The 23,125-nt window shown below is 49.8% G+C and overlaps 1 protein-coding gene across 1 annotated transcript; it reads left to right on the forward strand.

Annotated features, from left to right (window-relative positions):
* The first annotated feature begins 740 nt into the window (after window positions 1-740).
* FUT11 (fucosyltransferase 11) lies at window positions 741-22,837 on the forward strand. The gene is made up of 3 exons (XM_034776797.1): window positions 741-1,512; window positions 3,762-4,387; window positions 21,574-22,837. The coding sequence occupies exons 1-3, from the start codon at window positions 778-780 to the stop codon at window positions 21,719-21,721; spliced, it is 1,509 nt and encodes a 502-aa protein (XP_034632688.1). The 5' UTR covers window positions 741-777; the 3' UTR covers window positions 21,722-22,837.
* The last annotated feature ends 288 nt before the right edge of the window (window positions 22,838-23,125 follow it).

A 23,125-nucleotide genomic window follows, 5' to 3' on the forward strand; every position in this document is an offset into this window, starting at 1 on the left:
CCATAGGTAAGGTTGCCAACCCTTCTGGTTTTGCTGGGAGTCTCCCACTATGGGGCTCTATCTCCTAGAGGCCACACAAGCCAAGTGGGAGATTTTAGGCTGCTAGAAGTCCAGCGGGGCTAAGTCAGGCTCCCTACCTGACCCCACACTGCTCCTGGAAGCAGTCAGCACATCCTGGGGGGAGGGGAAGCAGGGAGTCTCTGTGTACTGCCCCTACCCTGAGCAGCAACTCCTGGTAGTCAGGAACTGTGGCCAATGGGAGCTGCGGGGGTGGTGCCTGTAGGTAGTGGTGGTAGGCGGAGCCCCTCCCCATCTAAGAGCCACAGAGATGGGCCAGCTACTTCTGGGAGTGGTGCGGGGCCAGGACAGGTATGGGAGCCTGCCTTAGCCCTGCTGTGCCACCAATCAGGAGGTGCCCCAAATAAGGACCACCTGGCTGGAGCTTACACACGGAACCCCTTGCCCCAGTTCTGAGCCCCCTCTTGGACCAGCAACCCAACCCCCCTCCCTGAGTTTGCATCCCCTCTTGTACCCCAACCACTTGCTCGAGCCTGGTGAAAATGAGTTAAGGTGGAGGAAGCACGAGCGCTGGAAGGAGGGGGGGAATGGGGCGGGGCCTTAGAGAAGTGGGGGGGCCGGGGCAAGAATGTTTGGCTTTGTGTGATTGGACAGTTGGCAACTCTAGCCACAGCACAGGGAGGGGCTGGAGTGCCAGGGGCTTGTAAAGGGGCGGGGCTGGACACAGGGCTGGCAGGCGCTCGCGCGGAGCTGCCAGCAATGGGCGTTCGGGGCGGCGGGCAGGGCTGGGTGGGCTGGCCGCGCTGTTGCCTTGCAGCGAGCTTGGTGCTGGCCGCAGTGGCCGGGCCGCTCGCAGCTGGAGAGTGGGAGCCCGCAGAGGGGCCGCCCGAGCCCCGCGGCCGCTCCCCTTTCCAGCCCAGCACCGGCCTGCCCCCGGTGGAGTTCGGGGCGGTTGTTGCGGCCTCGTACCGGGGCCCTGGGAACGGCGACACCCGCCGCAACCGGGAGCTGCCCATCCTGCTGTGGTGGAGCCCGGGCCTCTTCCCACACTTCCCAGGGGACACGGAGCGCATCGACTGCGCGCGCCATTCCTGCCTGGTGACCCGGCGCCGGCGCGTGGCGCTGCAGCAGCGCACTAAGGCTATCATCTTCTACGGGACGGACTTCCGGGCCTACGAGGCGCCGCTGCCGCGGCTGCCCCACCAGACCTGGGCGCTGCTCCACGAGGAATCCCCCATGAACAACTACCTGCTCTCCCACCGGCCCGGCATCAGCCTCTTCAACTACACGGCCACCTTCCGGAGGGAGTCGGACTATCCCCTGACCCTGCAGTGGCTGCCCAGCCTGGATTACCTGCGCCGGGCCGCCCTACCCCTGGCGGAAAAGGAGCGGTGGCGAAAGCGGGGCTATGCCCCGGTGCTGTACGTGCAGTCCCACTGCGATGTCCCCTCCGACAGGGACAGATACGTGCGGGAGCTGATGAAGTACATCCAGGTAACTGCTCGGGCTACTGGGGGAAAGCAGAGAGAGGAGTTGGGGAGACACGCTATGCTTAATTTGAACCAGAGTTCAGCACCGATATCTCTAGGCTTGGCCGTTCATAGCCCTGGCACCTCTGAGCTTGCTGCACAAGTTACTAATGTGTAAAAATTGCTTGCGCTCCAGCACCCCTTTCATGACAAGTCAAGCACTGGAGACCCAAGAGGGGCTGATAACTATGACTGTCTTTGGGGACTGAGTAAGGGTGAGTTAGTAACCTGGTTGGCATGAGGGGGAGCAATCTACACCCTCAGGCTGATGAAAACGGGTCTAGCCTACCTGGTTTGGAGCATCCTATATCTGGCCTCATACTGATGAGGTAATTGGGTTGTAATGGGAATGAGGACTAGCCTGAGGGTTTAACTATTTGTCTTATTGTCAAAATCAGGGCTACCCTTAGGAGATTAAATAATGTATAAACACTCTTGCTAGCAATCATGTTAGCTGAACACAGTTTAGCTGTACTTGTAAATGAGAAATAATGTTCAGCACTTGTTCAGTTATAGAATTACTAACAACTCTGTTCGGACAGGGTTACAGCTTGTATTGTAGACCAAAGATCTGCTGTTAACTCAGTTTTTGAGGCTGTATGCAGTGTTGTTGTAACTGTATCAGTCCCAGAAGATTAGAGACTAACTTTTGGACCAACTTCTGTTGATGAGATAGACACACTTTCGAGCTACACAGAGCTCTTCAAGTGTGGAAAAAGTACTAGTGTCACAGGCACAGCTAAATACAAGTTGGAACCGATTATTTAGCATATGTAGTTAGCACATATTCTAAGGGACCTTTCAAGGTGGAGTGCCCCGTTAACATCCCTGCAGTCATAGGGTAAAAAAGGGGGGTTAGTGGGTTACAGATTGATATGGATTAATTGATGTCTGTATAGCCTTTGTGAAGTGCTGTGTCAGTATTATTTTAAGAGAAAATTACAAAAAAAAAAATGAGCCTCACCAACTCCTGTTCTGCATTGCCCACTACATAAATATAGCGACAGGTTTCAGAGGGATAGCCGTGTTACTCTGTATCAGCAAAAACAACAAGGAGTCCTTGTGGCACCTTAGAACTTTCATGGGCTATAACCTACTTCATCAGATGCATGGAGTGGAAAATACAGTAGGCAGGTATAAATACACAGCACATGAAAAGATGGCAGTTGCCTTACTAAGTGGGGGGTCAGTGCTAACGAGGCCAATTCAATCATGGTAGATGTGGCCCATTCTCAACAGTTGACAAGAAGATGTGAGTATCAACAGAGGGAAAATTTATTTTTTGTAATGACCCAGCACATCTACCAATGTGATATATGACATCATGTGCCAGCAATGCCCCTCTGCCATGTACATTGGACAAACCAGACAGTCTCTAGGCAAACAAATAAATTGACACAAATCAGACATCAAGAACTGTGACATTCAAAAACCAGTAGGAGAGCACTTCAGTCTCCCTGGACACTCAATAACAGGCTTAAAAGTGGCAATTCTTCAACAAAAAATCTTCAAAAACAGACTTCAACGAGAAACTGCAGAACTGGAATTAATTTGCAAACTTGACACCATCAAATTAGGCCTGAATAAAGACTGAGGGTGACTGGGTCACTACAAAAATGTTGATACTTTTCATGTGCTGTGTATTTGTACCTGCCTGCTGTATTTTCCTCACCATGCATCTGATGAAGCCCACGAAAGCTTTTGCCCAAATAAATGTGTTAGTCTCTAAGGTGCCACAAAGGACTCCTCGTTGTTTTTGCTGATACAGAGTAACACGGCTATCCCTCTGAAACCTGTTGCTATATTTATGTAGTGGGCAATGCAGAACAGGAGTTGGTGAGGGAGGGAATGAGGTGCTGCATCTTGTGTCTGTCAGCTATGGTTAACATCTAGGGCCCAGTTCTGCTGCTGGATACAAGGAGCTGCAATTGACTTGGGGAATTCCTCTTAACCTGTTGGGAAAGGAATTGAGTGCTTGGAAGAGGAAGAAGGGTTGAAATGTAAATATTCTCCAGTGAATATTAGATGTGTTAGAATTTTTTGGCTGACTCCACTTGTTGAGAAGGAAGATGTTGGAGTGAGAGGCCAAGTTCAGATTCTTAGGAACTGGTCAGAAGGAATCTCTCCACTGAAAATAAGGGAGAAGGGAACTCTCCACTGAAAATAAGTTTAAAACAGAGAAATCTTTTGTAAAGATGATTATTACTATTTTAGGTAGACTCCTATGGTAAATGCCTGAATAACCGAGAGCTTCCCAGTGAGAGGCTGAGGGACACTTCTACAGCCACAACAGAGGATTCTGAATTCATGACCTTTATCTCCAGGTACAAGTTTCATCTTGCGATGGAGAATGCCATATGCAATGACTACATGACCGAGAAGCTGTGGCGTCCAATGCATTTGGGCGCCATCCCTGTATACCGAGGCTCCCCATCTGTGCGGGACTGGATGCCTGATGAACTCTCCATCATCCTCGTGGATGATTTCCGAAGCCCCCAAGAGCTTGCACAGTTCCTTGACTTCCTGGACAGGAATGGAGAGGAGTATTTGAAATACCTAGAGTATAAGAAGCCGGGAGGCATTACAAACCAGTTTCTGCTGGAGAACATGGAGAGGCGTGAGTGGGGAGTGAATGACATGACTTTGCCCAATTACCTGAACGGCTTTGAGTGTTTCATCTGTGACAGGGAGAACATTCGAGTCGCTGGTGAGAGGGATCATAAGAAATCTCGTGGGAAAGTGCCAGCTCCTGAACCCCACGTAGCTCAGTTCACACACATGGGGTGTCCCATGCCAGCCCCTGGCTTTGGAAACATTGAGGATCTCTCTGCAGGAGACAGGTATTGTATGAATGTTGTTTTTACAAAATCATTTTATAAAAGCCCAGTTAATACAGGTTTGTCTAATACTTTTCATCCTGAAGGATTCCAAAATGCTTCTCAAACTACATATGTAGAGCAGCGCTGAAATGTATGACATCCCTTAAGTGGAAGTAAGAGTCATGTTTGCTGTGTACAGCCATGTGTTTAAAAGGGGGGGAATTTGTAGAGAGCATTGGTTCGTGGTTAAAGCAGGGGTGGGCAAACTACAGCCCATGGGCCACATCTGGCCCGCCGGACCGTCCTGCTTGGCCCCCACGCTCCGGGCCCGGGAGGCTCACCCCCGGCCCCTCCCCTGCTGTCCCTCCTTCCCTGCAGCCTCAGCTCTCTCCGCCGCCGGCGCAATGCTCTGGGCCACGGGGCTGTGAGCTCCTAGGGCAGCGCAGCTACAGAGCCCGGCCTGACCCAGTGCTCTGAGCGTGGTGGCGACGGCGACATGGCCTGGCTCCAGCCGGGCGGCGTGGCTGTAGCGCCGCCAGCCACTGGTGCTCCTGGCAGCGCGGTAAGGGAGCAGGGGGTGTTGGGTAGAGGGCAGGGTAGTTTGGGGTGGTGGCCAGGGGGCGGGGGTGTTGATAGGGGTTGGGGGGGGGAACAGGGGTTTGAATGGAAGCAGGGGTCCCAGGAGTCAGCAAGGGCAGGGGGGGTTGGATGGGCGGCAGGGGGCAGTCAGGGGACAGGGAGAAGGGGTGGTTGGATGGGGCAGGGGTCCTGGGGGGGCCGGATGGGGCAGGAGTTGGGGGGGGGGGAGGCAGATAGGAGGTGGGAGCCGGGCCATGACCCCCTCCCCTAACCGGCCCTCCATATAATTTACAAAACCTGATGCAGCCCTCAGGCCAAATAGTTTGCCCGCCCCGGGTTAAAGCAAAAGATTGGGAGAACTGGATTCTGTTCCTGACTCTGCCACTGAAATGTACTGTGACTTCGGTAAGTCATTTAACCTTTCTGCATGTCAAGCTATCTGTAAAATGATAACAGTACCCACTTTTCCAAAGCACTTTGAGGTCCTTGGATGAAATATGTTATGTAACTTAGTACAAAAGATTATTATTGCATTAAGGGTGTGATTTCCAAATGTACTCTGTGTTGGCCTAACTCTGTTCCCAATGAAGACAATAATAAAATTCCCCCTTACTTCAGTTGGAGCAGTTGTGCCAACCCTGAGCACTTTGAAAAATCCCACCCTAAATTGTGTTTGACACTGGGACAAATTCCTACTCTTATATAAAGTACAGTAAGATCTTTAATGTCTGTGTAGAACCTCAGTTCTTAGTCTCAATTGTTCAGAAGGGATTGACTCTCAGAACAGGATGAGTGGGCCCTGTCCCTGCTTTTGCACAATGCTGGTGAAAGATACTGGACTGACAGTCCTAAAGGCTGGAGTCTTCTGTCCACAGGCCAGATTCAGCCTGGGCAGAGGCAGTGTAAGCTTCCCTCCACTTTACCAGCAATGTACATCAGATCTGTTCTGAAGCAACCACTTCTAGTCTTGAGAAACATTTAAATTTTCACTGTCCATTTAGTCCTTTGTGTCTCTAAGATGGCTAATAAAGAGGTCAGTTAGGCACTTGTCATGATGGGATTTGTGTTGTAGATGCCTGCCCCTTAGGAAATGGTTTGAGTCTACCCAATCCGTGTGACATGAGCTGCCAGCCATCATATAGTAAAATCTTCCAGCCAATGTCGGCAGTGGCTGTTCTTGAACCACGACCTGCTGCTGAAAATGTCCATATCCTATTGCCATTTCCACTGTATAAACTATTAATGTAACAAAACAGAATGATTGATTCAAATATCAGAGGACTCCCTCCCTAGGAAGAACTCTATCACCTTATTTGTAAAATAGTTTAACGTGTCAGAGGTACGTGTTGTCATCGGGGAGAAAGTCTTAGGCAAGTCTGAAGTTTTAAAAAGAAGCATTTAAATTATCCAAGTGCAAAAGAAGTGTTCGAAATTTCTTAACTGTTCAAAAGAACCTGTTTTTCTACATTTGAATACTACTAAAAGTGGCCAAATTCAATGTTAACAAATGTCTTTCTCCCTGTCCTGTCTCCCCTCCCCCAAAATTTCACCTTGAGGTCATAATAATTCCTTATGAAACTCATTGCACACAAAAATCTCATTTTAAATTTAATATCCTTTTCATTATTGTTTTCAGAATACCACGAGTGATCCATGTATGGACCAATTGCAAAAGCAAACTCCTGAGTAAAGGAGCTCCAAAAAGCTTTGAAACGATTTTATCTTCTGTTGCTTGTTTTGAGAGGCTTTTGGAATGTGTTTTCTTAGTAGAAAGATTCACTCCCCCATTATAAACAGCTGTCAAGAGAAGCTATACAAGATGACTGTTAATAGAATGAGTACTCACTACTTTCCTTGGTGGTGGTCTTTTTTCTTTTCTTGTATTTGTTTGTTAGGGTGACATCTTGAGCAGCAGGTGGCAGAAGAGATTTAGTTTAGGCAAGTAACAGTTGCTATTGAATAGGCATGGAGAGATTTTCTGGATGCAAGTTAGGGTAATGTATGGTTCTGTCAGGGGATCATCAATCTGTGTGGATGTGTATACAGTAGCTCCATATTCCAAGTTGTAGGTCTCTTACACAGAGGTCTCTTAGTCCTGGTCTACACTACGAGTTTAGGTCGAATTTAGCAGCGTTAGATCGATTTTAACCCTGCACCCATCCACACAACTAAGCCATTTTTGTCGACTTAAAGGGCTCTTAAAATCGATTTCTGTACTCATCCCCGACAAGGGGATTAGCAATGAAATCAACCCGCCGGGTCGAATTTGGGGTAGTTGTGGACGCAATTCGATGGTATTGGCCTCCAGGCACTATCCCAGAGTGCTCCATTGTGACTGCTCTGGACAGCACTTTGAACTCAGATGCACTAGCCAGGTACACAGGAAAAGCCCCAGGAACTTTTGAATTTCATTTCGTGTTTGGCCAGCATGGTGAACTCAGCTTGCAGTACCCCCAGAATGTTTCTACGCTCCCCCTATCATCTCCATCCCTGAGGTTATCGAAGATTAGAAGGCAAAAAAACCCGCACTTGCAATGACATATTTTACGAGCTCATGCAGTCCTCCCGCACTGATAGAGCACAGCGTAATGCATGGAGGCATTCAGTGGCAGAGCCCAGGAAAGAATTGCTGTGTTTGCTTAACATCAAAAGTATCATGCCTCGCTAGCGATCCTGCCCGAGCCAGGTTGCTGTGTCACATGCACTCCGCGCTGTGTCAGCCTTGGGCGGGGGCATGACTGCTTTGTGAACAGGAAGGCCATAGATGTAGACATTGCATTAGGTAGCTTCTGTAGCTAGAGAAAACATTCCTGTGCATTCAGCAAAGTCTGTGGCAAAAAAAGAGAAGCCCCATAGTGTAGTGGTTATCATGTTCACCTGACATGCGAAACGTCCCCGGTTCAAAACCGGGTGGAAACAGGTCACTGTTCTTTTTCTGACTCCCATCCTGCATTTTAAGTCTTAGAACAGACTGCACTGTGAAATTTTACTTTGAATTATATCAATTATGAGTTAAATAATATGGAAGCTCTCTCTAAGTTATAGTCCCGGGTTCCTTACCCTTTCAGCTGCTCTGATAAATTAACATTTTTGTTAGGGACGGGGTGAAATTTTCATGAAGCCTTTTATAGGGACTAAATGCTATCTAGGACTCTGAAATAATTTTAACGTGGCCTATAGAGTGCAATCCTTCATTCTGGATTTGTCATTCCACAAATTGAACTGCTCCTTACTACTGTCCAGGCTTTATGACCCATGGGAGCAAGGGGCAGGCTGGGGTAGGTTCGACCGTGCGGTAAGGCCGGCTGGGAGAGCAGCCTGAGGCAGAAGCCTCCAGCTCGCATGATATTCCAGGCAGGACTGAATCTCCATGAGACGAAACTTAAAGAAGAGAATGACCTGGAGTCACTCCCATTCGGTGCTCTAAGAGGAGGACAGCCATGTCTGTCCAGGCACCCCTGATCTACCTCACCGAGGTCTGCCAGCTGAGCGGGGCTGAGCAGGACTCCAGCTGGCAGGAGCCGGCAGACGGCTGAGCCGCTCAACCCGCTGCCAGTCTGGGACTCCGTCTGTCGGCCCCGCTCAGCCCACTGCCTGCCTGGGGTTCCGATCATCCAGGCAGGCAGCAGGCTGAGCGGGTCTGGCGGACGGGACCCCGGAAAAAGGGCACAAAACGATTGTCTGCCATTGCTTTAACAGAAGGAGGGAGGGAGAGGGCCTGACGACATGTACCCAAAACCATCTGTGACAAATTTTTTGCCCCATCAGGAATTGGGAGCTTAACCCAGTATTCCAATGGGCAGCGGAGACTGCAGGAACTGTGGGATAGCTACCCACAGTGCACCGCTCTGTAAGTCGATGCTAGCCGCGGTAGTGAGGACGCACTCTGCCAACTTAATGCGCTTAGTGTGGACGTACGCAATTGACTGTATAAAATCGACTTCTATAAAATCGACCTAATTTTGTAGTGTAGATATTCCCTTAGTGTCTCGCTGACCAACAGTAAACCCCTCACCCATTATTTACAGATAACTTGTATCTAGGCCATCAGATCAGAGGAAAATGGTGAGATCACACAACACAATACTTCTATGCTTCCTGGCCATCTGCTGTAGAAAGATATCTGTATGCTATACAGTCCAGCTTCCATGAGGTGACCAGCAGGATTCCCGATGAGAATTTGGGCTTTAACCATCTGTGCCACCAAAATAGAGAAGAACAGTAAAGAGCTATCAGTGGAGTGACAGAAACTCAGAATTGCCACTGTCTTGTGCCAAACTTTAGTTTTGTTCCATGGTTGTGTAATTTCATAATTACAGTCTTATGAAGCTTCGTAATCTGACTATAGTGTCACAAGCCAGCAAAATCAGTTTGGCTGATACCCTATTGTGCCTGTCAGAACGTGTATGTTGTCTTTTGCTTATTATGTATGTAATAAGTAGGAACTACAAAAGCACAATTGGGTCCTCATAGCTGTTTACTAACTATATATACAATGTGCAAAGCCTAGCTACATATATATGCTGCTGCCCTGGCAGGATCTGATGACTTCTGAACATAAACAACAGTGAGAGCAACTAGAGTGCTCACAAACTATTTAAAGGGATTCTACCCTATTACTGTACCATACAATGTGTGTCTGCATGTGCAATAACCTTTATATACAAGGGTGAGGCTTGTATTTACAATCATACTTGGTATACATTTATCTTTTTAAACACTTGAATACAGTGACTTTAGTGCTGTTGAAAGGTGCTGGCTTGGCAGCCCTATTGCCTCAAGACCTTTCATAGAATAGCAATTGTTAAACCCTGGGTCCCAACCTGGGGCTCCAGCGCCTACATTGCATTATGTGGGTCTAAGTCCAACCGCCCATATCCCAGACTTCCTAGCAATGTAACTGCTCTAACCCTTTGTTCGTGGTGCAGTGTGGGAAAACTTGACTGTCCAGAAGACAAGGAGGCCACATGGGATTGTGGAATACTTTTGGTGGACTCCTAGAGCATGAGTCCAGTGGTTCTGCATCTACAATGCAAAGCAATAGGGCTTGAACCCGGGGTCCTGATTTTACTCAGGTTCAGACCCTCCCCATGGACTCCTGCGACTCGGGGTCCGAGCCTTGAGTTAGCGTGATTTGTGCATAGATGGAAGGGGCCCAATAGGCTTGAGTCCAAGTTTGCAGTGTGAGCTTGCATTGCAGTGTAGCCATACCCCGTAGAGAAACTATTTCTAGGTATGAGAGGATGGTTCAGTTTCTGTAGACAGTTGAATCCTTGGCCACTCTGACTGTGACTTAGTGACCTATCTGCTTGTGATGAGGGGTCCTGTTTACTAGGAACCAGAACCTGAAATTACTCTTGAGCTGTGTAGTATAGTACTTTCAAGAGCATATAATGGAGAGTTGTTGCCCATAATTCTTGTGTGAGGGGAAGGGCCACATCTGTTCTAATGATATGAATTTATATTCCAGAATCGGGCTTTTGACAAAATCACTGTAAAACTTACATGTTTAGGAGGGTGAGTGACAACACCTTCCTACTTACCTGAATGTCTTTGAATGTTATGTCTGTCAGGGGAAAATGCTTAGATTGCAGAGGATAGGAGCCTAAGGTTACAAATGTTTGGTAGTATAAGATACTCCAGGTGGAAGTGAAATATACTAGTGGGATGATGGAGACGTACACTAGTCTCATTATATGCACACACTAGAATTTAATTCAGGACGGGAAAAGCACAGACCAGAACAATTTCAAACCCACACAAGTATAGATATAACATAATTTAGCCTAGTAGAATTGTTCTTGTTATAAAGGTGTTTACCGGTGGTCAAAGGTTTCTTTGACTTAAATGCTGTTCTGGTTTCAGTTTCTGGTGTGTTAGGTTTTAATTTGTTTTAATCATAGAATCATAGAATATCAGGGTTGGAAGGGACCTCAGGAGGTCAACTAGCCCAACCCCCTGCTCAAAGCCCCACCCGCCCCCTGGTGCTGGCCGTCTGCGCCTGGGAGGTGAATGTGGGGCCGGCGGGACCCAGGTGTCTGGCTGCCCACCCCGGGGGCGGGAGGCACTGAGCAGTGGCTTACAATCCAAAGCAACGCAAACCTCGCTCCCCTGGAACAGGCCCTAGGGCGGGGTCCCCATCCCTGGCAGGCTGGAGACAGGGCGTCTGCCCCAGGAATTTTTGTGGGCCGTTTCTTTGGCCTGTGTCACCCAGCCTGGGGCCCGGCTAGGTTAGGTGCTCACAGGGCTCCCTCCTGACCTGGAATCTGTGGATGCAGGCGGGGGGCACGGAGTATTGTCTGTGAGCTGTTCCAAGCGTGCGTGCCTGCACACACACAAGGGAGAGAGGCTTGTTGTTGATACATTTACTATAACAAACATTTTTAATGTAAGGTGACTGAAAATGTTTGGCTTTGAAGAAGGAGTCGCCCGCATGAAAATGTGGTTAAACACCAGTTTGGGTGGTGATGCTCCCTCTTCCAGTGGCTGATCACTTTTAATCTTTCTGAAACCCCCTTTGGACTAAAGAGGTTGCTGCTGGTGCAGTGTAGCTGCCTCTGGGGAGAGAATAGGGGGTACTTTTATATGAAGAATTTATTTAGGGCTTGATACATGCTGGGCTCCATAAGAATGATCTAGTATCTTATGTTCTGAAATGCTCTTATGTAAAGAGAAGTAATTTAATTTATTATGTGCTGTTTCTTCTATGATATTACTGGTATTCAGTCATGAACAAATGGATTTACTTATGTGCCAGCTGCTGTGTTCATTACATATAGAATCATAGAATATCAGGGTTGGAAGGGATCTCAGGAGGTTATCTAGTCCAACCCCCTGCTCAAAGCAGGACCAATCCCCAACTAAATCATCTCAGACAGGGCTTTGTCAAGCCTGACCTTAAAAACCTCTAAGGAAGGAGATTCCACCACCTCCCTAGGTAATCCATTCCAGTGCTTCACCACCTTCCTAGTGAAAAAGTTTTTCCTAATATCCAACCTAAACCTCCCCCACTGCAACTTGAGACCATTACTCCTTGTTCTGGCATCTGCTACCACTGAGAACAGTCTAGATCCATCCTCTTTGGAACCCCCTTTCAGGTAGTTGAAAGCAGCTATCAAATCCCGCCTCATTCTTCTCTTCTGCAGACTAAACAATCCCAGTTCCCTCAGCCTCTCCTCATAAGTCATGTGCTCCAGCCCCCTAATCATTTTTGTTGCCCTCCGCTGGATTCTTTCCAATTTTCCCACATCCTTGTAGTGTGGAGCCCAAAACTGGACACGGTACTCCAGATGAGGCCCCACCAATGTCAAATAGAGGGGAATGATCATGTCCCTCGATCTGCTGGCAGTGCCCCTACTTATACAGCCCAAAATACCGTTGGCCTTCTTGGCACCAAGGGCACACTGTTGACTCATATCCAGCTTCTCATCCACTGTAACCCCTAGGTCCTTTTCTGCAGAACTGCTGCCTAGCAATTTGGTCCCTAGTCTGTAGCAGTGCATGGGATTCTTCCATCCTAAGTGCACGACTCTGCACTTGTCCTTGTTGAACCTCATCAGGTTTATTTTGGCCCAATGCTGTAATTTGTTTAGGTCCCTCTGTATCCTATCCCTACCCTCCAGCATATCTACCACTCCTCCCAGTTTAGTGTTATCTGCAAACTTGCTGAGAGTGCAGTCCACACCATCCTCCAGCTCATGTATATGTACAGTTCAGTGCTAGTTCCTTCATTTCGGGTCACAAGCTTTTTAGTATTCCGAAAGGAGAGAGTTGAATTCAGAATGAAATTTATTATGTTCCCCACTCAAAAACCGTTAATGGTGATGTAAAAAGAAAAATGCCAGGTTGTCCTTATCAAGGCTGTAATTCCTATGGGAAGCCCATGAGATATTCATTGAGTCTCAGCTTCAGTTTGGAACTTGAAGAACTGTTACTAGCAGTTTGCTGATAAAATGATGTTACCCATGAAAAGTATCTAAATTTATATATTTTAATCCTAATCATAAACCAAAATGATCCATGGATCATTTCTGAAAGAGGATGAAACATTAACTCTGATACCTGATTAACTTACAACCTCATTTCCCCAAAATTCAGGCCCAGAATGCTTCCTTTTCCATTATCCCTCCACCACTTCTCAGGGCTTGGAGGAAATATTTCAAATGATTGTTCTCTATTTCCACACACACGTTCAGTTCCACAAAAGACATCTATCCTGGACTGATGGAAGAGGGCTCACAGCACATCTGAATGCTGCTTTCTCCTAATGAGATTTGAGGCAGTTTGACTGCAAGAGCAAGCTTCTCTGCCCCCAATGCTGTGCTTATTGATCAGTTCTGAAAGGTAAGTTCTGGGATCCCTACAGATATACTCGGAAGAAACCTTCCACTTCAAGTGGCATTACTGATAATGGGAAAACTAATTCTTCTTCGAGTGATTGTTCACGTCCATTACACATTAGGTGTACGCGCGCCGCGTGCACGGACGTCGGAAACTTTTTCCCTTAGCGGCTCCCGTCGGGCCGGCAGGGCCCCCTCCTTCCCGCCAGAGCGGCGCCCCGCCAGAGCGGCACCCCGCTCCAGGGTGTATATATATCCCTGCCGACCCGACCCCTCCAGTTCCTTCTTACCGTCCGTGGCGGCGTTGGAACAACTCTGTCTCTCGTCAGAGAGTGTCCCTTAGCAATAGTCATTAGTGCTATTAACAGTTATCAGTTAGTTTGTAGTAGTGTTGAGCCAGTAGTTAACAGCTCATTAGAGTACTTAAGTTCCTGCCGTGGTTGTCTGTTCAACCCCGGCACCAGCCCTGGGCGGCGGGGCATGCCGCACGCCCAAGGCTTTAAGGCTTGTGCCACATGCCGCAAGCCTATGCCATTGAGCGACCCCCACGCCTCGTGTCTTCGCTGCCTGGGGGAGGCTCACCAAAAAGAGCGCTGCAAGATCTGCAAGGCCTTCAAGCCTAGGACTAAGAAAGAAAGAGACTTTCGCCTTAAGCAGCTGCTCATGGAGATGGCATTACAGCCCTCCACTTCGATGGCACCGTCTGCCTCCATGCGAAGCACGCCGGCATCGGTGCGGGAACCGGCGCCGGTGGGTCAACCGAAGCCCACGGCACCGACCCAGCAGGGACAGGTACGACGCCGGTCGTCTTCGCCGGCGAAAGTGAAGGGCCAACCTAAGGCCCAAGGACGCTCCCCGCATAAAAGAGCGGCACCGGCGAAAACCTCGAGTGCCCCTAAAGCCTGTACGGCCCCAGCACAGACCCCGGTAGTGGCTCCGGTGCCGAAAGGGCCGTCGAGCCCCGGGATGGGCGCGTCGAGTGAGGATGAAGGGCTGGAGGAGCTCTTGGAACAGCCCTCCACTCCGGACACGTTTGAGGCAGCTAAGGACCTCATTGCATTGTCCGTCGAGGCCCCTGCACGCGCTGAGGACGCTCCGCCGAAGCTGCCACGCAGAGGCAAGCCGGCGATGGTGCGCCCATCAAGGTCACCGTTTCGGGAACCGGTCCCGGTTGAGCTCCGCCTCGGCGGACTCCCGGTTACCCTCAGCGCAGGAAGCACCGCAGCAGTCGGGCTTCAACAAGCGGTCGGCACAGACTCAGCAACACAGCACGAGTCGGCACCGCAAGGTGTCAGCGGTACGTGACCCGAGACCGACCAGCCGTAGCCGTTCCCAGTCCCGCGACCGCCGGTACCGTTCCAGGTCCAGATCGACGAGACGCTAGTCCAGATCCTGGTCGCGGAGGCGCTACTCCCCAAACCCGGACCGGCACCATCCTACGGCTCCGCCATGGCCTTCCAGGTCACCGTCCGTGGTCTCGGGGACTGACTCGGACCGGTACGGTGGATATGGCCATAGATCGCAGGCCAGCAGGGACTATGGCCATTCTCAGTGGGGCCAGCCGAGCCAATGGCCATTCTGGACACCCTGGGCCTACCACCAGCAAGGGCCCCCATCGAGGGCCTCGAGATCCGGGCCACCGGCATACCGATCCCGCTCCCTGCGGCACCGCCCGCCATCACATAAGGAGGCAACGGTCTCTAGACCACCGGAGCGGGAAGGAGTGGACTCGGCACCGAGTACGGTACCGTCCCAGTCCCACACTGTGGGTCAGGCTCCAGAGGAGCAACTGGTCGATGCCGGGCTGCAGGACAATGAGGATGGGCAGAAGGCCCCGACCTCTTCTTCCTCGCCAGATGAGGCAGTAGCGGGCACCAGGGTGTCTGGCCCTCCCCCGATTGACCATCGGGCACACCAAGACCTGCTTCGCAGGGTAGCCCTCAATCTGGGCTTGCAAGCGGAGGAGACCGTAGAACAGGAAGACCCCATGGTCGATATCCTGAGCCCAGAAGGCCCCTCCAGAGTCGCTCTCCCCATCATACGGACAGTGCAGTCCAACTATAAGACGGTGTGGCAAACACCGGCCTCCAGTGCACCCACTGCAAGAGGCGTGGAGAGGAAATACTTCGCCCCATCTAGAGGGTTCGACTTCCTCTTTTTACACCCGTCCCCTTGTTCGCTGGTGGTCTCGGCGGTCAACGAGAGAGCGTCATGGCCAGCAAGCTCCGGCCCCCAAGGGCAAGGAAGCTAAGCGACTGGACTTGTTCGGGAGGAAAGTCTATTCCTCCGGGGGCCTTCAACTGAGGATCGCCAATCAGCAGGCGATTCTGAACAGGCACAATTTTAACTCTTGGGCATCAGTCGCCAAGTTTAAGGACTCCCTCCCACCTGACGCGCACCAGGAATTCACGGCCCTGGTAGACGAGGGGATGGCGGTGGCCAAGACCTCATTGCAGGCCTCCCTCGACTCAGCCGATGCTGCGGCTAGGACAATCGCATCAGGAGTCGTGATGAGGTGTTCGGCGTGGTTACAGGCTTCAGGTCTTCCACCAGAGGTGCAAACCACACTGCAGGACCTCCCGTTTGAAGGTTCGGGCTTGTTCTCCGACCAAACAGACGCCAGGCTACATAGCCTTAAGGACTCACGTGCGACCCTTAAGTCGTTGGGTATGCACACCCCGGTAACGCAGCGTAAGCCCTTTAAACCCCAGCCACCGTAGAGGCAATACCACCCTCGCCCCCGGCACGAGCCTTACCGCCGGCGAGGCAGGGATAACAGGCGGAGACGTAACAATACGTCTAGCCAAGGCCAGAATCACGGCCAGGGCAAGCCACAGCCAGGGAATAAACCAGGCTTTTGAAGCTACACCCGAGGACAGCGTACCACTTTCTATATCGGATCCTCCTCTGGGTTTCAAGGACCGCCTGTCCCATTTCTACCGGGCATGGTCGCGCATAACATCGGACCGCTGGGTCCTGCACACAGTGAAGGTGGGCTATACCCTCCAGTTTTCCTCGCCCCCTCCCTGCCATCCCCCTTCCCCGTCCCTCTTCAGGGACCCTTCTCACGAGCAACTCCTCATACAGGAGGTACAGACCCTTCTCGCTGCAGGAGCAGTAGAAGAGGTCCCACCAGACCTAAGGGGAAAAGGATTCTACTCCAGATACTTCCTGATCCCCAAGGCGAAAGGGGGCCTCCGTCCTATTTTGGACCTGCGCGATCTAAACAAGTTTCTGATCAAGGCGCGCTTCTGTATGGTCTCCCTTGGAACTATTATCCCATCCCTGGATCCAGGGGATTGGTACGCTGTCCTCGATATGAAAGATGCCTATTTTCACATCGCAATCAATCCGGCCCACAGGCGGTTTCTGCGCTTCGTTGTCAACCAGCGCCATTTCCAATTTACGGTCCTGCCCTTCGGCCTGGCATCAGCACCACGAGTGTTTACGAAGTGCATGTCCGTGGTAGCAGCCTTCCTTCGAAAAAGAAGGATGTGTGTGTTCCCGTACTTGGACGATTGGCTTCTCGCGGGCAGGTCGGAGGACGAGGTCCGATCTCACGTGACGCTGGCCTTGCAGACGTTCGACAAGCTCGGCCTCCGGGTCAATGTGCCCAAGTCCATGTTAGTCCCCACACAGAGGCTGGACTTCATAGGTGCGACCCTGGACTCGGTAGCCACACAGGCAAGCCTACCAGAGGCACGGTTCATGTCAATTCAGAGAGCCGTCAGCTCAGTCCAAAAGTTCCCCACGACAACGGCAAGGTGTTGCATGCAGCTTCTGGGGCATATGGCAGCTTGCGCACACGTGGTCAGACATGCTCGCCTAAGGCTCCGGCCTTTACATTTGTGGTTCGCCCACACACACCGCCCCAACAGAGACCCATTGGATCAAGTAGTAACGACCCCAAACCAGGTGCTGAGCTCGCTCCGCTGGTGGCTCGATCACCAACAGGTATGCGAAGGGATCCCCTTCGCTGCCCCACAGCCCACTCTGACGTTGGTAACAGATGCATCGGACCTGGGTTGGGGAGCGCACCTGGGGGAACTGCGGACACAAGGGCTGTGGTCCAGAGAAGACAGGCTGCTTCACATCAATCTGAAGGAGCTAAGAGCAGTTCGCCTCGCCTGTCAGACCTTCCGCGCCACCATAAAAGGTCACAGCGTGGCAGTCCTGACGGACAACACTACCGCCATGTTCTATATAAACAAGCAGGGTGGGTCCCGGTCTTCTCCCCTCTGTCACGAGGCACTCAAATTATGGGACTTCTGTATAGCCCATGCGATACACCTCATTGCGACGTATCTTCCGGGGATTCAAAACGGCTTAGCGGCTCGCCTCAGCCGATCCTACCGAATGCACGAATGGACGTTGAGGTGAGACGTCCTGCATTCGATCTTCCGGAGGTGGGGCTTTCCCCGGGTGGATCTGTTCGCCACCAGGGACAACAGCCAATGCCCTCAGTTCTGCTCATTCCAGAACCTCAGCCAGGGATCATTAGCAGATGCCTTCACGATCCCATGGGGAGGGAGCCTGAGATACGCCTTCCCTCCGTTCCCACTCATACACAAGGTTCTCCTCAAGACCCGCAGGAACAGGGCGACGATCATACTTATCGCCCCGGCCTGGCCACGCCAGCATTGGTTCACGTCCCTGCTGGAACTGTCCATAGCCGATCCAATCACCCTCCCCCTCCATCGCGACCTAGTCACACAAGACAAAGGTCGCCTGCTCCACCCGAACCTGTCTTCGCTACATCTCACGGCATGGTATCTCTCTGGCTGAACGATGCAGAACACAGGTGCTCTCACCGGGTTCAGCAAATCCTCCTTAATAGTAGAAAGCCCTCTACAAGAGCGACCTACCTGGCAAAATGGAAGAGGTTCTCCCACTGGTGCGAACCTCTACGCATACGACCTTTACAGGCCTCAGTTCCATTAATCTTAGATTACCTACTGCACCTCAAGAATCAAGGCCTTGTGCCCACCTCGATTAGAGTGCATTTAGCCGCTATTTCGGCTTTCCATCCAGGAGAGTTGGGAGTGTCGGTGTTCTCCAACCCCACAGTGACCCGATTCCTCAAGGGGCTGGACAGGGTGTTTCCCTACTCACGCCCGCCTGTCCCGGCGTGGAATCTGAACCTTGTCCTAACAAGACTCATGGGTCCCCCCTTTGAGCCCCTAGCCTCTTGCTCCCTCACGCACCACTCGTGGAAGGTAGCGTTTCTCGTGGCCATCACGTCGGCCAGAAGGGTATCGGAATTGAGGGCCCTCACTTTGGAACCACTCTATACAGTGTTCCATAAGGATAAGGTGCAACTGAGGCCGCACCCCAAATTCCTTCCAAAAGTGGTATCGCAGTTTCACATGGGGCAGGACATTTGCGTACCGGTATTCTTTCCAAAACCCCATACGGACCCTCGCCACCGCAGCCTACATACCCTGGATGTTCGAAGGGCGTTGGCATTCTACCTGGAGCGGACCAGGTCGTTCCGCAGAACACCTCAGCTGTTCATTGCTATTGCGGAACGTATGAAAGGCTTGCCTATCTCGACACAACGCTTGTCGGCATGGATTGTGCATTGTATACGCACCTGTTATGAGCTCGCCAATGTTCCGGCCCCAGAGATCCGGGCCCACTCGACTAGGGCCCAAGCGTCCTCAACGGCCTTCTTGGCGCAGGTCCCTATCCAGGAGATCTGTACGGCGGCCACCTGGTCGTCCGTGCATACGTTCACAGCCCACTACGCGATCCATCATCAGACCAGAGAGGACGCAATGGTCGGCCGGGCTGTGCTACAGTCAGTTGTACCTTGACTCCTACCCACCTCCAATGGTAAGCTTGGGAATCACCTAATGCGTAATGGACGTGAACAATCACTCGAAGAAGAAAGAACGGTTACTTACCTTCTGTAACTGTTGTTCTTCGAGATGTGTTGTTCACGTCCATTACACTTCCCGCCCTCCTTCCCCTCTGTCGGAGTCTCCGGCAAGAAGGAACCGGAGGGGTCGGGTCGGCAGGGATATATATACCCTGGAGCGGGGCGCCGCTCTGGCGGGAAGGAGGGGGCCCTGCCGGCCCGACGGGAGCCGCTAAGGGAAAAAGTTTCCGACGTCCGTGCATGCGGCGCGCGTACACCTAATGTGTAATGGACGTGAACAACACATCTTGAAGAACAACAGTTACAGAAGGTAAGTAACCGTTCTTTCTATTGGTCTAGAATGTACATACACATTTCAATGTTCACAAAGAACATTTCTCTGACCAAACTGTACAATTCCTTTGGGACTCTTGTACTATATATGTGAGGATTGCTTCTGGACAACACAGGCTTGAAGATTTATTCATCCTCTGATGAGTAGAATTGGTGCCAAAAGTGCTGTACTCATCATCTTGGCAGCGGGGGGGGACGACAAATGAGCTTGGCACCATGGATGAGCAATAAGTACTGTGTAGCTGATATGGACAGGTTTGAAATGGCATCCCACTCAGTTTTTGTGGCCAGAATCTGTGATATTCTTGCTTGGCTGAGGAGGGAACATATTCCATGAGAGGCTGAATGTTAGGGATCATCATGAACCTGCCAGGTTTAGCTAGTCATGGAACAACCTCCGTGATTACTTACATGAAGCTTTGGCGTACTCTGTCACAATATGAATGGGAGAGGAGGTGCTCCATATGACCATGAATGGGAAGGGAGCTGCCATACACACACTTTCTGTTAAGATGTAGTCCATGCTATGACAAAGTTTGAGAACCTTAGTATATCTCCCACCCACCCAAAAAAAAAAAAAAAAAGCTGAGTAACTGTAAGGCTCAAGGGATTGATGGGATTCAAAGCCTTTCCTCTCTTGATTACTGATTCAAATACAGCCTAGGCTTCTTATGACCAAAAGCTGTTCCCATCTGATAGCTGTTTAGTGTTTACTATGATATGAGTTGTGGTCTCACCCCATCTCCAGTTATCGCTATATGGGCCATGGAGAGCTACTTTGACGCTCCTAGAGGTGGTTGTTCCAGGTTAGGATTCTGTGCAAGGGTTTATTTTATTAGAGGACTTCATTCTTTAAAGCTGTTGATGTTCTATCTTACCCTAGCACTAAATTCACAAACACAAAATCTAAGCAAGTTCCAAAGCCAGTACTAAGGTGTCGTAGTTTCTGCTATGTAAATTCCCTTCAGGTTTCTTTGAATACATTTAGAGCTGGGGTTCTCAAACGGGGTCATGCGGTTATTACATGGGGGTCTCAAACACCTGCATGAAACAGAGCAACTGCTACACAATATATAATTTAAATCTAGCATTTTAGAAAATTACACACACCTTTCTGTTACAATGTACTGTATTTACTTCAGAAGTATTGTAAACATATAATGCAGTGATTGTTGTTCCTAAACAAAGTATATTTTTATACTTTAAGGAATTGGGACTCTGGGGATTGTAGTATCATGTGCACAGATTTGTTGTCTTGAGACAACATTAGAGGGCTTGATTGTTCAGCAGCTGAAGAGCTGCATTAAACTGCAGACCAATCAGAACACTGATATGGGGGGGAAAAAAAAGGTAATTTATAATTTAACACACACACATACAGGCAGGCGTGGTGCTAGGAGGGATGGCTTGCAGGGGCTATAGCCACCCTAAAATTTGCTTTAGTCCCTGCCCCCCATAGCCATGTCTCCAAGTGCAAAGATCAAACGTGACACAGAAGTACAGGTGGCATAGTGTGGCATTGCCACCCTTACTTCTGCAGTTCTGCACTGCTGCTGGTGGCTGTGCTGCCTTCAGAGCTGGGTGCCCGGCCAGCAGCTGCCACTCTCCAGCCACCCAGCTCTGAAGGCAATGCCTGCTGCCAGCAGCAGCACAGAAGTAAGGGTGGCAATGGGGCACTAAGTCTGCTTTGACAAAGTTTCTTTGTGCCCTGACCCCAGTATTAAACAGTAACTAGTTAAAAAAATAACTTTTCTGCTTATAACAATAATTTAAATAAAAATGTGTGGTACATTTAGCACTTAAAAATAGTTTGTGTTTTTAATTTATAAGGGGGGGGGGTTGCACTCGGAAGCTTGCTGTGTGAAAGGGGTCACCAATAGAAAAAGTTTGAGAATTCCTGATTGAGAGAGAGCACGGTGACTCAGTAATGCCAATATTTAATAATGAGCTTCCCCAACCTCTGTCCTTCATAGTCCCCTCTTAGGTGAGAGAGGAATTCAGTCTTAATTTTGGTTCCGTTTCAGACCCCCTCACTTTCTAATGGCTTGTTGTGCTTTCCCTCTTCTATGTTTCAGCTGGAAGGAGATGTGGCTACAGGATTATTGGCAGAGTCTTGACCAGGGTGAGGCTCTCACCACCATGATTCACCACAACGAGTCTCATCAGGGAAGATTTTGGGATTATATGCATGAGATCTTCCTGAAGAGGACCAGACAGCAATGACCATCGTCATGAGCACCTGGTACAGTGTTACATGGAAGGCTGGGATGGTAGGGACTTTTACCTGTCTCCGAAGACTCTGTCTTGGAACGCAAGAGGAATTGCTCATCTTGTATCTCATTCTGACTTTGGAGACCTTCCTTTCATGGGGTCTGAGGACAGTCAGTCTCTGATCAGGCTTGAGTTCACCCCACACACACACACACACACACACACACACACACACCACTTCAGCAGCCCTGTTCTGGAGACACCGTCTTCAGAGTCTGGGGTCAGAGAAGAATTCAATCTCTTTGTGCTTTCAGTGTAATTTCCTTCTAACCAAAAAAGTATTACACTTTGTGCCAAATGACTTGGAACATAGGCCTGTTGAAGCTGAACTGAGGTGTCCTAAGCTTGTTTCATTTCAGGAATTTAATTCCACATATTCAGTATTATTTTTGTAAAGGCTTTTTATTTTGCTAGGCACTTATCCCTCCCATTAAGATGGGTGTTTTTTTTAAAATCGGGGATACTGGTAAATGACCAGCTTTTATGAACAGGTAATTTTTCCAGTGAGGCAATTATGATAGATTAATATCTGGGGAGAGGGATTATGCCTTATGAAACTTCAGTGATAAAGCATTCCCTCTTCAAGTGAATATGCCTCAAACATAGTAAATTTCAGGAAGCTTTTTCCCTTCCCCTCCATCAAACAGAGTTCACTTCTGTTAAATGATGACCATCTTAGTGGTCTTGGCAAAAACATCATTTCAGATGTGGTATTTCTTACTCCTGTAAATCTCATAATGATCAGGATATGGAAAGAACTGTGCAATTTATACCCCCACACTGTGGGGCCATGAGCACATGTGCGATTTACATGCTGTGTGAGTCCAATTCACTACTTATCCTGTGTTCCATGAACTAATGACAACGAATCTTAGACCATCCCTCTAACCCAGTGGTTCTCAAACTTTTTTTTTTCTGCAGATCACTAGAAAATTGCTGAGAGTCTCGGCGGACCACTTAATGATCTCTTCAAATATTGTTTGTACCATTAGCTAACTATTGTAAAGCGCTTTGGATAAAAGTGCTATATAAAAAACTTAATATTTTTTTTTTGTTCTAAAAATACAAGCACACAACTCATATTTTAATATCAGTAGTCTTACCTTTCTAATGTGATGGATGTGCCCTCTCTCCCCTGCCGCAGCAGCCCCTGAGCTGGGGCTGGGAAGGAGGGGGGATCTCTCCCCCGCCACAGCAGCCACAGAGCTGAGGCTGGGAAGGAGAGCTCTCTCTCCCTGGCGGCCACAGGCCTGGTGCTGGGGGAAAAGTATTTAGAATTGAACCATAGCCATAATCAGTGTGGATGAAAGTGGAATAATGTTTTACATTTATTACTGCTATTAATACAACCTCTCT

The sequence above is a fragment of the Trachemys scripta genome, chromosome 7 (assembly GCF_013100865.1).
Source record: "Trachemys scripta elegans isolate TJP31775 chromosome 7, CAS_Tse_1.0, whole genome shotgun sequence".
Lineage (NCBI taxonomy): Eukaryota > Metazoa > Chordata > Testudines > Emydidae > Trachemys > Trachemys scripta.